At 43.4% G+C, this 19,614-nt stretch overlaps 2 protein-coding genes across 2 annotated transcripts in view; both read right to left on the bottom strand.

The window, feature by feature from the left end:
- Positions 1-889: 889 nt before the first annotated feature.
- arl6 (ARF like GTPase 6) lies at positions 890-12,407 on the bottom strand. The gene is made up of 7 exons (XM_085355702.1): positions 12,270-12,407; positions 11,495-11,556; positions 11,271-11,339; positions 11,098-11,192; positions 10,777-10,906; positions 9,639-9,694; positions 890-953 (listed from the first exon to the last, which is right to left on the bottom strand). Exons 1-7 carry the CDS (start codon positions 12,387-12,389, stop codon positions 928-930), a joined length of 558 nt encoding a protein of 185 aa, XP_085211828.1. The 5' UTR covers positions 12,390-12,407; the 3' UTR covers positions 890-927.
- A 3,788-nt stretch (positions 12,408-16,195) lies between these two features.
- Positions 16,196-19,614, bottom strand: part of LOC146639834 (ephrin type-A receptor 6-like) — a 148,537-nt gene continuing 145,118 nt past the window's right edge. The window contains exons 16-20 of the mRNA XM_085345963.1: positions 19,310-19,519; positions 19,062-19,211; positions 18,710-18,903; positions 17,986-18,135; positions 16,196-16,310 (exon numbers count right to left, since the gene is read on the bottom strand). Coding sequence (XP_085202089.1) covers positions 16,196-16,310; positions 17,986-18,135; positions 18,710-18,903; positions 19,062-19,211; positions 19,310-19,519 — 819 coding nt within the window. The remainder of the gene's footprint in view (positions 16,311-17,985; positions 18,136-18,709; positions 18,904-19,061; positions 19,212-19,309; positions 19,520-19,614) is intronic.

Here is a 19,614-nt window from a genome sequence, read left to right as displayed (position 1 = left end):
GAAAACGTTAAAATACTTTCAAACAAACATTACAGGCTAGCATTACAATCGTGTATGAAAATCATTTTACAGCTGGGTAACTGATCTCTAGACCCTACAGTTACTGTTACCCATGAACAAAAATACACACGACTTATTTTACAATTTTGTCACTTCGACTACAACTGGAACAATGGTTATCAAACACAAAGCAGAGCTACATGTGATGTTAGCTGCAATAAGGTAACAGCTGTTGCTGTTTTCTTTTAATGCGGCAGTGAAATGGCCCTCTATGCAAACTTGAAAAAAGGCGACGCACTGGAATACGTGAAAATATTTGGTATTAACGACACAAACAGCAGAAGATTTGCCTATGCTGAAGATATATATGAGAGCAATAGATTGAAATGTATCCTCAGTGGCCCTGAGAAACACAAAAAGTTGAAAATAAGAGAGCATTTGGCATATGTCAGAGGTGGGAAAAAAAATCTTTCACTTATTTCCCAAAATTGTTTGACTTTTAGAAATTTGTGTGATATATGGAGGCTCTCAAAAAGCGTCCATAAAATTTCAGAGCACAGCATTTATCTCCTGCTGTAATGGCGCAGTGGAAATGAATCGTGAGTCAGTGGGGAAAAGGACACAATAAGGGATGAGATAAATGGAAACAGACTTCTTCAGTGAGAGAATGCTTTAAATATTATTTTTCCTTTCAAAACGTCCATGAGGAATTTTAAACATGAGCACTTTGCCATGTCTTCAGTCACAGATTTCTCACTGACCTTTTCCTCACAGTCAATTCATTCTTTACATTTTTTTACTGATACCAAGTTTTTTCGACTGACAAAAATACATTAATGAAAAAAAACAAAAACCCATTCTGAACATTGAATTTTGGTACAAATAAAAGACTAGACTGCGACTTCTGGCCGATGCCCCTTCACGCCCTCATGTTCGCATTGTTTTGATTTGATCTGGAAAAAAGTGAGACGTATGGTTAAGAAGGAATATACAGCACAGGTTTCATTTATGCACTGCTATCACTTATGATGCAGGAAACCAGAATACTGACCAAGTCGTCTGTGGAGAAAATGGCATATGCTGCAGTAACATTGATTCTATGAACCTTCTGACTCCACGTTAAACTGACGACTCGATAATTAAGCGATAATGGTCAGAGCAGAGCATTCCTTTATGAATCTGACATCATTATTAAGGATATAGGAAAGGGTACACATCTAGGCATGGTTCACTGTTACACCCAAATAATCCTATTCTCCACTAACCAAGGCACACTGACAGTAAATCAGTAAGGTAGAACTAATTTTGAATAAAATCTACTAGACAGCATAACAATAAGACAACACAGCATTTAGTACTCACTGCATAATTTGATCTATGGCAGGATTTTAGCGAGAGCATTAAATGTTAAAAAAAAGAAAAATAATATGACGATGCAGAACACACTGTGCTTTGCTCAATGACATAAAACACATGACCATTCTGATATGCTGAACAAAAAGATATTTGAAAATTTTCCAAAAAAGGCATGAAAAAATAAGATTATCAACTAGTCGTGTGAACAAGACAGTTTTCTTAGGACTGTATGCAGTCATGTGAAGAACTAAGGCTACGTTCACACTGCAGGTCTTAATGCTCAATTCCGATTTTTTGATCAAATCCGATTTTTTGTCTGCTTCTTCACACTACAAATAAAATGTGACAGTAAACGCGCTCTAGTGTGAACCCTCAAAGCGGCCCGCATGCGCTAAAGAAGACGTCACACAAAATGCGCTCTGTTTAGACCCAGACCAAACAGTATTGTTTGACTGTTTTGGACTTTGTTTCCCAATTTTGCTTTAAATTATAAGGTTATTTTGTTATTTAGATATGGCCTAATAATTATCCTTATTGCTGTTTTAGAGAGGAGCGGTGCTTCAAAGGATAGTTGCAGATTTCTGTAAGAATCTGCAGATTACACAGTACAAATAAAATGTTCACGTTTCTCCAACGTTGTTTTTCCAACAGTTTCACTGACATCTACACTGGATGGCCAGGAAGTGTTCACGATGTCTTCTCTGGAGCTGATAATTGGCGTCTGTCTTGTGTCAGTGATGTAAAAGACGAATTTAATGCGACATGACCGTTCAAACAGCAGTCGCTTTCTGAAACATCAGACATGTATCGGATTCAGTACCACATACAAAAGTGACCCAGATCGGATTTGAAAATATCGGATTTGTGCCGTTCACACTGTCATACTGTCATGGTCCCTGTGCCTCCCCGGCCAGCCCAGTGTGGCCACAAGTGTTTGTTGTTTTTCTCTCGCTCTCTCTCTCTCCTACCTGTCTGCCTGGGCGGAGCTCTGATTGGGCTCCTGCCCTTGGCCCACGCACCTGCAGCTGATCTCAAGCGAATTGCAGTTCTCTGGCTTTTAAGGCTGGGGCTCTGAGCTATTCGTCGCTGGAATATTGAGTAACTCTCGTTAGTATTGCCTGGCTTCCTTGCGATTCTACTGTTCCCGTGTTTGCCTTCGACTTACCCTCGTCTGTGTAAACAGGTTTACCTGGATCAGCCCTTTTGTGACCCCTGGACCCCGTGAGTAGGAAAGTGAGCTGAGCTGCTTGTGTGGAGACTGTTTGGACGAGGAGCAGAGCGAGTGCGAAGAAGTGTGTCTCCCCAGCCTATTGATCCCCGGGACCCTGGTGTTTCCCCCCTCCCTTCACGTGTATATAGCGCACCAGTGTGATTAATAAAGTGTCGTTGAACTGTGCTACCTCAGTCTGCGCCTGAGTCCGTTCCACCCCCGTGACAGAATATTCCAGCCACCATGGACTCAGCAGATTCAGCTTCCTCCCCGTCTCCCTCCGCCCCGGTCACAATGGAAGCGATCTTACAACGCCACGAGCGAATACTTGTTCACCTCAGCGAGAATGTCGCTGCCTTAACGCTAGCAGCTGCTCAGCGCACTCCATTGCCGGAACCCTCGCCTACCAGCGAACCCGCCCAGGTGTCATCAAGCTCCGCAGTACGTGCTGCCTCACCGGTTCCGGTCCCGGCTGTGTGTGAGTTTTATCTCCCCACACCTGAGCTGTTTTCAGGGGATGTAGGGAAGTGTGCGGGTTTTCTTATGCAGTGCTCTCTCCAGTTTCGCCAGCGGCCTCATGCCTTCTCTAATGACGGGAGTAAGATCTCATATTTTGTTCAGTTGCTACAAGATCGTGTGCTGACCTGGGCACAAGCCGTGCTGAGCACTAGTCCCGAAATCACTTATGATGATTTTTTGTCTCTGTTTCGGAGTGTTTTTGATAAAGGCTCCACTGCTGCGGCGGCTGGGCTCCGCCTCATGAATCTGAAGCAAGGTAAGCGGAGCATGGCAGATTTTTCAGTTGACTTTGGGACACTAGCGACGCAAGCGGGGTGGGGGCAGGAAGCATTAAAGACGGCACTGCTAAATAATGTGAGCGAGGAGATTAAAGATGAACTGATGGTGCGTGAGTTACCCTCCTCTTTAGGTGCGATCATGTCCCTATGCATCCGAATAGACGATCGCCTGTGTGCACGGCGAAGCACGCAACGTCGCTTCGCTCAGCCTCGGCCACCGAGGGACGCCTCACCGGGGCCTGGAGCGGCACGCGAGCACGGCGAGGTTGAGGAGGAGGAGCAGCCCATGCAACTTGGACGTTCGCAGCTCTCGCCCGCAGAACGTCAACGGCGTATGGCCACCGGTGAGTGTCTATATTGCGGCCGTCAGGGCCATTTTGCCTCTTCATGCCGCGCACGGGCAAAAGGGCGCGCTCGCCAGTAGTTGAGAGAATACTGGTGGGCGATATAACGACTAAAAGTTCTCTCCCCCGGCTTATGTTACCTGCAAAACTCACCATTAAGAATGTTACCCACTCTCTTCAAGCTCTAGTGGATTCAGGTGCTGAGCAGAGTTTCATCGCTCTGGCGAAAAAGCTAAACGTCACACTACACGCCCTACCCGATCCACTTGCTGTCACAGCCCTGTCTGGGCAACGCTTGTCGGACATAACCCAAATCACAGAACCCCTGTCTCTTACTCTCTCGGGTAACCACTCAGAGTGCATCGAGCTTTTCGTGTTTCAAGCACTGCGCACCCCCCTTGTATTGGGTTATCCATGGCTGCTCCAGCACAATCCGCACATCGATTGGAAGAAAGAGAGAGTAACCGGGTGGAGCAATGACTGCTACATGAACTGTCTCAAAGCTGCACCTGCTCCAACCACATCTCCAGGGTCTGACCAGCCGGTCGAGCCCCCGGATTTGACCTCGGTCCCGCGTGTTTATCATGATTTGGCTGAAGTGTTTAGTAAAGACGGGGCGCGTTCACTTCCCCCTCATAGACCGTATGACTGTGCGATTGATCTCCTGCCTGGGGCTCCGCTTCCATCTGGTCGTTTGTACAGCATTTCTCAGCCAGAGAGGGAGTCTATGGAGAAGTACATTGCAGACTCTCTCGCTGCGGGCATCATTCGGCCGTCGTCCTCCCCAGTGGGAGCGGGGTGTTTCTTTGTTGCTAAGAAAGACAAGACCCTTCGCCCCTGTATCGACTATCGCGGGCTTAACAAAATCACCGTTCGTAACAAGTATCCTCTGCCCCTTCTTTCTTCTGCTTTTGAGTTACTTCAGGGTGCCACGATCTTCAGTAAGTTGGACTTGCGCAATGCCTACCATCTGGTGAGAATCCGTGAAGGGGATGAGTGGAAAACGGCCTTCAATACTCACCTAGGCCATTTCGAGTACCTTGTGATGCCGTTCGGCCTGACCAACGCCCCGGCCGTGTTCCAGGCTCTTGTTAATGATGTTCTCAGAGACTTTATTAACCGATGTGCTTTTGTCTACTTAGATGACATTCTCATCTTCTCCAAGTCTAAAGCGGAACATGAGGTATATGTGAGGCAGATCCTGCAGCGCCTGCTGGAGAATAGGCTCTTTGTTAAAGGAGAGAAATGTGACTTCCACATGGATTCAGTGGCATTTCTGGGCTACATCATCACCAAAGGGGATTTGAAACCTGACCCGGCAAAAGTTCAGGCAGTGTTGGACTGGCCCAAACCACCCGATCGCCGGCAGCTTCAGCGCTTTCTGGGGTTTGCTAACTTCTACAGACGTTTCATCAGGGATTTTAGTAAAGTTGCTCTGCCTCTCTCTAGGTTAACGTCACCCAAGGTGCCATTCCACTGGGACCGGCTGGCTCAGGAAGCCTTCTCTCACCTCAAGGAACGGTTCGCCACCGCCCCGATCCTTCGCCAGCCAGACCTCTCCCTGCAGTTCGTTGTGGAGGTGGATGCATCGGAGTCTGGAGTAGGGGCCGTGCTCTCCCAACAATTCGAGGGTAAGCTCCACCCCTGTGCCTTTTTCTCTCGTCGTCTTTCCCCAGCCGAGAGGAATTATGACATCGGAGACCGCGAACTTCTGGCCGTAAAGCTGGCTCTGGAGCAGTGGAGGCACTGGCTGGAGGGGGCTGCACAGCCGTTCATTGTATGGACCGATCATAAAAACCTCGAATACATCCGCTCGGCGAAGCGGCTCAACTCACGGCAGGCCAGGTGGGCTTTGTTCTTCACCCGGTTTAATTTCACCATCACTTACAGGCCAGGCTCCCGTAACGTTAAACCAGACGCTCTTTCCCGGCAATACGCCCCAGTCGGAGAGGAGTCCGACCCTGGATCTGTTCTGCCTACTTCCTGTGTTATTGGAGCAGTTACATGGGAGATCGAAGAGCTCATCCGGGAGGCACAAGAAACCGACCCTGATCCTGGCACGGGCCCCCCTGATCGACTCTTTGTTCCGGCGGCTGTCCGGTCCCGGGTGCTCCAGTGGGCTCACACGGCCCGTTTTTCCTGCCATCCAGGAGTTAACCGCACCACTGCATTCCTGCGCAGGTATTTCTGGTGGCCCGCCCTCATTAAAGACTCACGGGAGTACGTCACCGCCTGCACCACTTGTGCTCAAAATAAGCACTCCAATCAACATCCGTCTGGATGTCTGCAGCCACTCTCCACACCCAGCCGACCCTGGTCCCACATCTCTCTGGATTTCGTCACTGGTCTGCCACCATCTGCAGGTAACACTACAATATTGACCATCGTTGACCGTTTCTCCAAAGCTGCCCATTTCATTGCGCTTCCTAAGCTCCCCACAGCCTTGGAGACTGCCCGACTCCTCACCACGCATGTTTTTCGGCTCCATGGCATCCCTGAGGACGTTGTCTCGGACCGGGGCCCTCAGTTCACGTCGCGGGTGTGGAGGGAGTTCTGCTCTGCCATAGGAGCCAAGGTGAGCCTCTCCTCTGGCTTCCACCCGCAAAGCAACGGCCAAACAGAGCGCATCAACCAAGAGTTGGAGGCTGCCCTCCGCTGTGTCGCCTCTCATAACCAGGCCATCTGGAGCGAACACCTGCCGTGGATAGAGTATGCTCACAACAGTCACACATCCTCTGCTACCGGCGTGTCACCCTTCGAGGCGTCTCTGGGATACCAACCACCTCTGTTTCCCATGGTTGAAGGTGAGCATACTGTTCCGTCTGTCCAACATCACCTCCGCAGGTGTCGCAGGGCCTGGCGGGCCACTCGGGCGGCTTTACTCCGGACGAAGGAACGGAATAAGGCACTCGCGGATCGCCACCGGACGGCCGCCCCTGTGTATGTGGTGGGGCAGAAGGTATGGCTCTCTACTCGCTTCGTGCCCTTACGTGCCGAATCTAAGAAACTCACCCCCAACTTCATCGGCCCGTTTGAAATCAGTGCTGTGATCAACCCTGCTTCCGTCCGCTTGGCTCTGCCACGCAATATGCGTATTCATGATGTGTTCCATGTCTCTCAGGTCAAGCCAGTGGTCTCCAGCCCGTTGTGCCCTCCTTCCAGGCCCTCGCCGCCCCCCCGGCTCGTCGGTGGCCAGCTGGTTTACGCCGTCTCGCGCATCTTGGACTCCCGCCGCCGGGGTCGGGGTTTTCAGTACCTGGTTGACTGGGAGGGCTACGGGCTAAAGGAACGTTCCTGGGTGCCCCGGTCGGCTATCGTGGGTAGGGGTCTGCTCCGGGACTTCCACCGCCTGCACCCGGGTAAGCCTGGTGGGTCGCCGGGAGGCTCCCGTTGAGTGGGGGGTACTGTCATGGTCCCTGTGCCTCCCCGGCCAGCCCAGTGTGGCCACAAGTGTTTGTTGTTTTTCTCTCGCTCTCTCTCTCTCCTACCTGTCTGCCTGGGCGGAGCTCTGATTGGGCTCCTGCCCTTGGCCCACGCACCTGCAGCTGATCTCAAGCGAATTGCAGTTCTCTGGCTTTTAAGGCTGGGGCTCTGAGCTATTCGTCGCTGGAATATTGAGTAACTCTCGTTAGTATTGCCTGGCTTCCTTGCGATTCTACTGTTCCCGTGTTTGCCTTCGACTTACCCTCGTCTGTGTAAACAGGTTTACCTGGATCAGCCCTTTTGTGACCCCTGGACCCCGTGAGTAGGAAAGTGAGCTGAGCTGCTTGTGTGGAGACTGTTTGGACGAGGAGCAGAGCGAGTGCGAAGAAGTGTGTCTCCCCAGCCTATTGATCCCCGGGACCCTGGTGTTTCCCCCCTCCCTTCACGTGTATATAGCGCACCAGTGTGATTAATAAAGTGTCGTTGAACTGTGCTACCTCAGTCTGCGCCTGAGTCCGTTCCACCCCCGTGACACATACCATGATTGGATATGGGTCGCATAGGGTCAAAAAAGTCCGATTTGATGCGCCTTCGCCTGCAGTGTGAACGCAGCCTAAGTGCACCCTTACTGCTTCCGTTAGAATTAAGAGGATAAGAGGCAGCCTGGTGCTGCTATCAAATACACTTGATTAATTGATGATCAGCAAGTGCGAGCACCACTATAAACACAGAAGTTTTTGGCAGTTGTTGTGCGTTAACAGCAGTGGATCTCCCAGTAAATTCACACAAAGGTCAGAGTTACATCTCAGATGCTACAGGCCTTAGTATACTAAATGTTAAAGTTCAACAGTAAAATTTGAAAAAGACTGAACAAGTATGGATTCCTTAGAAGGGTTCCCAGGAAAAAGCCTATTCTGTCTAAATAGAAAATTGCAAACTTCTGGAACAATGTCCTTTGGACATATCAGTCCAGAATAGAGGTGTTTGGCAATAATGCACAGCGCAATGTTTGCTGAAAACCAAAACACAGCATATTAGCACAAAAACCTCATACCAACTTTCAAGCACGGTGATGATGATTTAGGCTGGTTTTGCAGCTACGATACCTTGGCACCTGGCAGTCACTAAGTTGACCATGAACGCCTCTCTATATCAAAGTTTACAGAGGAAACCATCTGTAAAAAAACTAAAGCTTGGCTGAAATTGCATCATGCAGCAAGACAATAATCCCAAGCACAGCAGCAAATCTACAACAGAACGGCTGAAAAAGAAAAGAATCTATTGAGACCTTAAGAGAGCTGTGCATAAAATGCAAGCAAACCTCAATGAACCAAAACAACACTGTAAAGAAGAGTGAACCAAAAGTGGACTGGAATTTCCTCCTTCATGTGAAAGGCCGATAAAGTCATAAAGAAAAGGTTTACTTCAAGTTACTCCTGCTAAGCGTAGTTTTACACGTGGCTGAATTATGGGGTTACCATATTTTTCAGACCATAAGGTGCACCAGATTATAAGGTGTATTAAGTGAAACAAAACAGTCTGATAAGTCAAACTTTATTCAACTCATTCTTCTTGCTTCCTCCACTTCGGTACGGCCTGTATTATTAATATACTGCAACAACATGCTCTATTCCCATGTTGTTGCAGTATATTAATAACCGACTTTATATTGTGGATGGATTATCTCAGTTGTTCTCCTGACTGAAGTTCGGTCCGTTTACAGCATCCTGCCATGCGACTGCATTTGTCTCTAACCATCAGGAACGTTCTTGTTAACTTTTATCAAGTGGAAAAAGTTAGCATTCATCCTCCAGCTTCACTGTGTTTATGTTATGCAAACCTAGCTGTGTCGCTAGCGATCACGTAGCACATCATTATAAACCAGCTAGTTCAACTTTAGTAACAACTACAGAAGTCACTGCTGTTTAGTTTTCTGTCTTCATTTATGTTGGAAGTGATAGCAGAGCTGTACGTTTTAATTTTTTTCAGAAATCTCTCAGTCAGAACATGCTATATCATATTTAGGTGGAAACTAGCAAGCTAACTTCCTGTTAACTTCCTGTTAACTTCCATCTCCGTTAAAATATAATAAATTCTGTTTTCATGGATGCCTAGATGTTAAACTTAATTGTTACACCTGGTAAAGCAATAACACTGATCATTTTATTAAAGATGAAAGAATTTAGACAGTTTTTAATGCCGCAGTGATCGTTTGACCTTGGGGACCTGAAGCGGAGTTTGGACCCTGATTACTCCGCAATGCTCCCGACTTCGGTACTGTACTGTACTGTTGGTTTTTGAGAAAATTAAAGGATTTTAAGTGCGCCTTATAGACAGAAAAATACGCCTGTTAAAAAAAAACAAAAAAACTAACTGTATAAATCTTGAAAGTCATTTAAAATGTATGTAATATGTACTCTAATGGTTAACAGTGAACTACACTGTGAGATGAACTCACTAGTGGATGTCCACTTTCCCCATTTTCATGTATATTCATTCCTACTATACCTTGTAACCAGTCGACTCCCTCCTGTAAACCGTCTCCTGTCAGAGCATTGGTGGCACTGAAAAATATCAAAATACACACTGATAAAAGCACAAAGCAGAAAACCTTCAAGTGACTGCTTTGCCAAATCCACATCCTTAATACTGAGGGTGCAAAGGCAAATCGAAAGAAATCCCTATTTAGGGTTTTTTGTCAGTCTTGTGATTTAACATGGGATACTCTTAGTATGCTTAGCTGTGTGTGGTGTCACTTGCACAGAACATGGAATTAATTTCTTTCTTCCATGTTTAGATTTAACAATGTGCACCAAGTGACACTGTATAATTCATAATATATGAAGATAACACATATAATAAGATGTATAATATATCTTATCTGCAACCAGCATAAAAAAAGGAATAAAATCGCAGAAGGTTCCGTATATTTTTTGTTCTGGTGAAGGATAAAAAAAATATTCATTTTCATTGTCAAGTGTTAACGAGCTTGTGTCAATCAATAGAGTAATTTAGTCTCAGGTCACTGAAGTAAATGTTCTAGTGTAACAGTGAAGAGATAGAAATATTTTTGCTGGGTTAATATGACATCTTGTGGCAGATGGCAGATTTATCCTGTCTTCCTCCCATCATCCTAACTGGTTACTTCCTGTTAAAGGGGAGTTTTTCCTTCCCACTGTCGCCAAAGTGCTTGCTGATAGGGGGTCAAATGATTGTTGGGTTTTTCTCTGTATGTATTATTGTAGGTTTTACCTTACAATACAAAGCGCCTTGAGGCGAGTGTTGTTGTGATTTAGTGCTGTATAAATAAAACTGAACTGAAAAATAGATGTTCATCAGAACTATTTCCAGTCATACAATATAAATGTCCCAGTATTAATATCCTGGACTTCCGCCGAGAGGAAGTGATCAGTACAGTTTGGGCATCTTAGTTCAATATGATCGTACACCAGACAATAACAAAAAACAAACTTGCATGCTGTGTAATAAAACTTGTTCTGCCCTTGAAATGGACTTTCGTATAATGTGATGCATCAGGAAAACCGCGAATGGTGCTGGTATGCTCACATCAGACTGCAGTGTAGCTGTTGTGTCTATAATAACTACACTGCTTCAATGGCAATGACATAAAAGTAAAAGCTCGTACCAGATGTGCCAGGGTTTGTCTTTGATGTTCTCCAAACACAGCAGCTGTGAGACCTTAACTGAAGTCAGAGCATCCCTCATATCCATCTTATTAGCAAAGAACAGAATGGGGATCCTCCGGTGTTTAATATCTGCAAGGAGAGAGAGATTAAAGTTTCAGAGTTGTGCTGTTAATTAGAAATGTTATTAGCTTCAAATAAATGAACAATATTTTGAAACTAAATTTAAAAAGGCAATTAAAAAAAAGAAACCTTTAAACCTGATTTAATTTTACACAAAATAAATATGTGAACAAGTGGCTAAAAAAAAAAAAAATCCTTACCAGGATGATTTAGTAATGTGTCCAGTTCTTCTTTGGCCACTACCATCCTCAGTTTGTCTGCGCTATCAATGACAAATATGATAGCCTGGCCTTCCCTGGGAAGAGATGAGAGATATTAATTAACGTATATCAAAACAAAAATCTTGCAAAGGCTGTTTTGGGATCACACTCACTTGTAGTAATGTTCCCAAAGGTTTCTGTATCTGCCTTGACCTGACATGTCAAACACTGTGAAAGAAAGACTAGAAGAAGAGAAGAAAATCACATGTGTATGAAGTTTATGTAAATAACGAGACAAGCAATAAAATATATTAATCTGTAACAGATGTTCAATAATGTAAAGGATGACAATACTTTATTACTGGGTTTCAATTCAATATTAAACCACAGCAGCTACCTGGATGTCTTGAACTTCTCTATGCTGAAGCCAATTGTTGGGACAATATCTTGTACCTGGGCCTGAAAAAGAAGGGCACCATGTTCTCATTAGCAGCTTCAGGTGGGGAAAACACAGTATTTAGTAGTAGCAACATTCCCTCTACAGTACTGTCTTTTTCTCATTGTATTGGCTACATCTCACCCTATCCTTGACATCCTCCTCTGTCATACCAACCCCCTGCACGCCCCCCTTCACTACATCTACAAATCTTCTCTGTGGTTTTTCACTTTTCCTCCTGCCTGGCAACTCCACATTCAACATCCTCTTTCCAGTATATCCACTATCCCTCTTCTGCACAAGTCCAAAGCATGTCAGACTTGCCTTCCTAACTTTGTCTCCGAACCGCTTGACCTGTACTGTCCCTCTGATGTAGTCACCCTAACCCTAACCCATCTTTAGCTGTGCCTCCTGTCTTTTTGTCAGTACCCCCGTCTCCAAACCATATATCATAGCAAGTCTGACTACCAGTGTGTGAATGTGTGTGTGAATGGGTGGATGACTGGTTGTGTAAAGCGCTTTGGGGTCCTTAGGAACTAGTAAAGCGCTATACAAATACAGGCCATTTACCATTTACCATCTTCTAAACCTTTCGTTTTACTATTGCTGGTATCCTTCTGTCATAAATCACCCCTGACACCCATCTCCACCCCTTACACCCCACCTTCACCTTTCTCATCAGCGTTATCAACATAAAGATGAGTGATGCAACATCTCTTGTATTAGAAAGACTTACATTCGAGGGCTTCAGTCTGTTGATGATGGTGGTTTTTCCACTGTTGTCCAGACCGAGACACAGCACGTTCACCTCCTTCTTTAAGCCCAGCCAACCCGCCAACTTGTCAAACAACCCCATTGGCTACTCAGCAACCATCAGCTGTCTTTATGACCTTCAAGTAACATAACATAAACACAGAAAGATTTAGAATACAGCAATACTTTACAGCAAGTGCTGGAGATTATACAGGGTACTTCACGTGTCCTGGAAAATTCACAACATGAGGACCTGCAACTCTAAAGAAGCTGTGGTCACGCACTGATCACCCACCTGTTGCTAATCACATGCAATGGCTATCAGAAACAAGTCAGTCCTAGGAACCCTTTTAAATGTTATACTTTAGCCTGGTGACCCCGAATGTAATCACACGGTAACTGGGCTGTGCGACATAATGTTATCTGTTGTTGTTCGATAACATTAAGCCACTTCTACAAAAATAATGAGTAATCTAGACTTTATGGGAATGGGAACGTGTCCTGTGTGGGAAACGTTTCATATTTCATTGCTAGCATAGTTACAGTACTCATCGTTAGCTCTGAGATCACCAAAGGGACAGCGAAAACTGAACAAGTTCACATTTCTGCTGCATAATTAGCATTCACACTCAAGTTGCTGCAATAACAGATGGACGGCATAACGCCAAGAAATAGCGTTTGTGTTTATGCCTCGCCAAACCCAACAACATTTAACCTTGTTATCGTTAGCCTCAGCTAACGTGCTTAGTGGGCTCTAGAATATAATTATCAGTCGCTACTGCTACTTCGTTAATCTCTTGTTGTTACTGAAGCTAGTTACCCTTAGCCAACCTCTTTCCACAAGCTTTACATCAGCGAGCCCTCGTAACGCGGTAGGCTTTTAAAGCCTAGTGCGGTACTCGATATTTAAATGAACAGTCTCAGCCATCAAGGCAATATAGTTCATCGTTGAGTTACCACGACAGCTAGTGATGCTTTAGCTATGGTTAGCTTGTATTATCCTGTGCTAAAGTGTATATTGAAGATGTACTTTACCTGTAATTTTCGCTTGAGTGCCTACGTTCGAGTCGCCCTTCCCTTCCCTTTACTTCACTTTACTTAATATTAAATCGTTTTTGCATTCATTTCTCTGCTTGCCTCTTAAGCTCCATGACCTGCTGAAAAACCCACTGAGTTATTTACACTGTGTTGCTGGGAGACCACCGAATTGACTCTAGTCTGACCCCTACAGGGCAGAACAAAACTTACTTCCAATCTGATACCTTTAGCAGCCAGGTTTTAGGCACGCAAGGTGTGTCAAACATAAGGCCTAGAAGGCAGATTCACCCCGGCAAAGACTGAAATCAGGCCCACTGGAAGGCTTTGGAAAATGTGAAGATTTTTGAACTGTATTTTACTGTATATATGTTTCACAGCTTTCTCTATTGATATGGACCTCCCCCACTGCCATTCACACTACACTAAAGTTGTGAAGTAATCGATAAAATTCCAAAAAGACAAAAAAATAAATAAATATCAAATGATTAAAAATACCTTGATTTTTAAATATATTATACATTATGGCTATTGTAAATATAGAACCGTCTGGGGAATGAGCTTTTTCTGTATTTTTACACATTTATCATGTAAAGAAAACTAATACTGCTGGAAATGTATTTCTTTTGCTTCTGTTTAAATATTTCAGGGTTTAAATGTTTAGTTGACTGTCTTTACATGGACAGAAAGGGGAGTTTCATTGGGCCAGCCCACTTAAAGATCAAAGTGGGCTGTATGTGACCCCGATTAAAAAGGTGTTTGACACCCCTGCTCATGTTCATACTGATCTTTACTGACAGTATCCACTTTCCAAAACAAGTTATTCTATTATCTAGAATAAGGGAACGAAACACACCAAAAACACAATCAAAGTAAATACAACCATGAAACAATTAATCTGAAATTATCATAAACAAGAAACATTTTTAAAAGTGAAGCAATAGTCTGTTGTTTGTCTTAATTAATCTACTGATGTCTTATAAGCAAGACATTACTAACATACTGAGAACCAAACTACTTTTATGTTAACCTTCACTGTCCAAAATATTGTGTAACTACATATTTTCACTGTTAAGTGCAAATCCCTATAAACAGTTCTGATATAAAATAATGACTGTAAGCCATAAAAAAACAACATTTCTCACAGAATCTAAAACTGTCTACATACTGAACACCTACTTTGGCCAGACATGGCTTTCACCTAGCACCTTTGATAAGCACCCATGTGACAAACTCACCTGACAGTGACACAGAAAATGTGTCAGTCTTCTGAGTGACAATTAAGATAACTTGTTTTTGAGTGAGAGATGGCATCTATGGACATCTGTGTGTGTGTGTGTGTGTGTGTGTGTGTGTGCGCGCGAGTGTCTGAAATTGGCTCCCTTGCCACTTCATTAGGTATACCTGTTCACCTGCTTGTTAAGGCAAATATCTTCTCAGCTAGTCACAGAGCAGGAACTCAGTACAGGTGAATAAGACCTGCTGAGGTTCACACTGAGCATCAGGAAAAAAGATGATTTAAGTGAAGCATGATTTGGCATGGTTTTTGGTGCCAGACATGCTGGCCTGTGTATTTCAGAAACTGTTGATTTTCCTGCCCAGTCATCTCTAGAGTTTACAAAGAACCGTCAATAATACGGAAAACACCCAGTGATCCAGCCAGTTCTTCGGGCTGAAATGCCTTCCTGATGCCAGAAGAGAATGGGCACACTGTTTTGACCAGCTGGGAAGGCAATAGTAACTCAGATAACCACTCATTGCAACCAAGGTATGTAGATGAGCATTTCTGAACACACAAAACATCAAAACTTTGAAGCAGATGGGCTACAGCAGCACAAGACCATACCTTTTGTTACTCCTGTCAGCTGAGAGCAGAAAACGGAGGCTACAGTTCAGAAAAGCACCACTGAGACTACAGTTCACCAAAAGCAGAAAGTTTTTATAGATGTTAACTGGATTGATTAGTCTTGATTTCTGTTGCAACATGATAGAGTCCAAATTGATGTAAATAGCATCCTGTTTTGCATCAGCTATTCAGAAAACTTCTATTCCATATATCAAAATGTTTCCAACACCTTGTTGACTTAAGGTGTAATCCTGTACTGGCAAAGTGTACCTAATGAAATGTGTGGCGTATGTAGAGATTGAGGCCAGGGGTGGTTAAAGTCTGAGAGAAAACTAAGTATTAAAATAGGGTTGTTTATTCAGGAACCAACATACTGGATAAAACATACAATTTTCACAAGACTTTTTGTACAAGACATACTGCATCATCATGAAGAGAGAACATACATTTCTATAAAATCTTTTGACATTCAGCGGTCTTCAGTTCAAAAAACATGATTGTATTTTACCATCCGGTCAATCTTTATTCTTTTAAGTGAAGTGTTTCATAAACCAGCTGGAAAGGTAGTTATTAAAGTCACACACTGTACCACACATCACCAAATGATTTCTCCTGTCCTCATCTTCTCTGGTCATGAGGTAAGAAACTTTAGACCATTCAAAGTCAATACAAACCATTGGATTGTCACTTGGAAAGAGAAGAGGTATTGGTGAACACTTGAATAGACACTAGAGAAAAGAAGTCCTAAATTCAAGTGAATGCTAGTATTTGCTGAGATAATAAAGAGACCGCATTTGGCCAACGCCAGAGGTTGGTTGTTGTGGAGGCTGTATTGATAATGATCCAGATGATGATGTGTGTGCTAACTAGACCACATGTGGTCTAGCAGCAGACCGCTCTCATACGAGCAGCATGTGGTACCTGCTACACCTAAGAGTCTGGTGTTTTGTGCAATTAGTTGAATGACGATGCCAAGGAACTTGTTTCCAGCTCAGTTTGTACACACAGTCTGACTCTGTGCAATGGGCTCACACTTGAAAGCCACTCTGCTGAATGTGGTGAAGCTGCAGGCGAAGGGACTGTATGCTGCTTATGATTCTCCTCTGATGGCCAATCAAACAGACTCCAATACGTCTGATGTCACTGAAGAAAGAGGAGAGAAGAGATAAGAACAGCAAACCTACTTTCTACAACAAGGAAAACACAAAACTGTAACAAGCAAAAAGTTGACGGTGTTAACAATGACCACATTTAACGTGAAAGCACAATAGTGGCAGTGTTGTAGTTTATGTTACACAGTCAGCATATGTGAATAAAACTTGGCTTACAGTACTGTGTAAAAGTCTTGAGCCAACATTTCTTAATAATTTACATCCAAGGAGGCAAACGTCATTGTAATTTTTAAAGTGGTCTTGAGCAATAGTTCTCCAAAGCTCGTCTTTGGACTGGCTGCTTTATCACTCATTTTCAGTGAAGTCCTTTATTTTTTAAGGTGGTTTACACTGACAAATTGTACAAACATAAAAAAGCACCTGAATTAGTGTTGTGTTACTACCTGTATGTCGCAAAAACAAATAATTTGTTACAGTTTCTTTAGTTCAGTCTAAAAATTGTCAATGACAACACAGTTTGTCAAACATGAGCTTTTTTTGTACCAAAAAGATGATTCCCAAAGTGCTATTAGCTGAAAACCTGGCATATCTTTGCATAATATGCAGTGTGTTCTTAACAAATTAGAGGAAATTGGATAAGTGGAGTACAAAAGAAGAAGTAAAGGGCTTAAAAAAAAACCCTCTACACAGTAGATGAACACTATCTGAAAGTAAATTTCTTAAGAATCAGCAAAAAGAAATTCAGCAAAGACAAGCAAAGAAGTGGTCTCAAATGAGGATGCCTGTCAAGAAGCATTCTTAACAAAGGGAAAGGAGGAGAAAAGCCTGAGGTATCAGTGTCAGTAGGTCTGATTGAGTGATGAATCCACATTTGAAGTTTTTGGTCAAACCAGCATCAGTATCTATGAAGGAGGTCAGAGAGGCACAACAGTAAGTGTGTACAACCCTGTGTAAAACACGGTGGAACCTGTGTCATGGTTTCTGGGTGCATTTCAGTCAGTGGTGTTGGGGATGTTTTCAAATGAAATCATGAAAACAGAAAATGCCATCCAGAAAATATCCGATTGACAACAGTTTCATTTTCCGCATGGCAATGATTCCAATCACACTGCCAATGAAGTAAAAGCATTCCTGGAAAGAAAAACACATAATGGATGGATTGGCCTCCCCAGAGACCAGACTTTAACATTATTGAAGCAGTGTGGGATCGTCTTTATAGAAAACAGAACAAAAGGCAGCCAACATCTAAAGACGAGCTTTGAAAGTCCTTAAAAAACCTGGAGAACTGTTCCTGAAGACTACTTAAAGAACTTACAAGTAAGCTTACCTAAGAGAGTTCAGGTTGTGTTGAAGAATAGGTAAGGTAGTCATACCAATATGACTTCCAAGTTTTTTTTTTAAAACTTTACATACTACATATTCCAATAATTCCCTATACCGATTTCCTGTTTTCCTAGCAAATTTAAGACTTTTAGCACAGTATTGCAGTTCAAGTTTCTTGACCGTGCTGTGGTTAAACCAGCAGGCACACACAGCATAAAAAATAGGATATTTAAAAAACAGCTGCACAGCACTGGACAAAACTCAATAGTTGAATCGTGTTTTTTACAGTGTCAATATTTCCTGCTTGTTTTATGCAACTTAGTTTCCTTTTAGTGTACGTTTTGATAGTGTAACTGCTCTCTGTATAATTTGGCTCTGCTCACTCTATGCTCATGATTGAAATAGAATCCAGCGTCGTGTATCCTGCTGCAAGAAAGTTGTTCTTATACTGGCTCATTTTGATGGAGTCGAGCCAGTCGCCGATAGAGATGAAAAGAGGGTAATCTGGCATGTCGTCTGGGGAGTCAGCGAAACTGATATGGCAAAGAGAAAAACACAGGAAATATTCTTTGAATAAACAGTTTAGATGCATAAGAATTACCAGTCAATCAAAATTATACCTTTACCTACCTATTCTTTTCTGATAGTTTCCTTCAGGTTCAACATTTTTATTGGTTTATGATGTGATGCACTGGGACGCTACAGTAATATGCAATACATGTCAAACCTCATAATTTTAGTAGTGTAATTATGTAGCTATAATTCTTAGACATTCCTTTCTGTGTAGTTAAATGCACCCATTCTGCATCCTGAATGTTTATGCTGAAATGCTTTTAACCGTGGTTATATGTGTCCTCATACTTTTGTGTATGTTTTTTTAAATGCATGCATAGTCATATATGCCATCATGATTGCATGTATTTTTTTCGATGTTTTTTATGTAAAGCAACATGCTATAGTCGTAACTGTACTCAAGACCAGGAAAAATGAATTTGCCTTATTTTCAGTGCAGAACAGCTCCATATTTTCCAGATTCTACACTATCTTAGTGTCTGTATATACTGTATATAAACAATGGAAACAGTCTCTGCGTTATCCGATACTTACCTCTGAACATCATTGGCTAGATTCAGCAGCCCACTGGGATTAATTATGAGTTTGTCGAGGAACGACAGCACATCACTGAAGTGTGGGCGCTGGCTGTATTCCTTTTGCCAGCAGTGTAGCATGAGCTGATGCAGCGTCACAGGACAGCCCATTGGTGCTGGTAGACGATAGCCTTCTTCAATAGATAAAATGACCTGAGATGAATGTCAGTAAACATACTGTTGAATCTCAAATAAAACAATGATTCATTCATTTGTTTAAAGAGTTACACTCCTCATACAAGAGACAGAATTGCAAGAAATTGAATGAAGTGTTGACTATACTGAGGAGTTTAGAGCGAAAAGCAACTTACGTCTTGATTGGACATCTCCCAGTAGGGCCTCTCTCCATATGACATCACTTCCCACATGACAATGCCATAGCTCCATACATCACTAGCTGAGGAAAACTTTCCATAAGCAATTGCCTCTGGTGCTGTCCAGCGTATTGGTATCTTTCCTCCCTAACGCAAAATAGAAACACAGGATCCTCTTGTTAGGGCAATATTCAGACTTCAGTATCATTATTGATGCTGTAAAATCTTCCAGGAGCTGCACTCACTGTAGCTGTGTAGGCTGCTTCGGTGTCATCTTCAAGAACTCTGGACATGCCAAAATCGGAGACCTTACACACCAAGCTTTCATCAACCAAGATGTTGCGAGCAGCTAGGTCTCGGTGAACATAACCCATTTCTGAAAGATAGGTCATACCAACTGCGATGCCCCGCAGCATGCCAACCAGCTGGAGCACTGTGAACTGACCATCACGTGCCTGAGGTGGTATTAAGACAGAGAGGGTACAAACAGCGTGTGAAGAAGACAATCTTCAGGAATGCACCATACCAGTGTGAACATGCATTCCCCTTA

This window comes from Diplotaxodon limnothrissa, linkage group LG1 (assembly GCF_057381915.1).
Source record: "Diplotaxodon limnothrissa isolate DT_005_m linkage group LG1, D_limnothrissa_male_GT1.1, whole genome shotgun sequence".
Classification (NCBI taxonomy): Eukaryota; Metazoa; Chordata; class Actinopteri; order Cichliformes; family Cichlidae; genus Diplotaxodon; species Diplotaxodon limnothrissa.
Note: the sequence above shows the minus strand (reverse complement) of the source record. Positions and strands in the feature narration are given on the sequence as shown.

Bases quoted from the DNA above. Each gene is read 5' to 3' on its own strand.
- arl6 (XM_085355702.1), bottom strand. From the start codon at position 12,389: ATGGGGTTGTTTGACAAGTTGGCGGGTTGGCTGGGCTTAAAGAAGGAG. The intron at 11,340-11,494 runs GTAGCTGCTGTG...CTCTTCTTCTAG, and splicing joins GAGAAGTTCAAGACATCCAG to TCTTTCTTTCACAGTGTTTG. The intron at 9,695-10,776 runs GTACGAGCTTTT...GATATTTTTCAG, and splicing joins GACAAACCCTGGCACATCTG to TGCCACCAATGCTCTGACAG.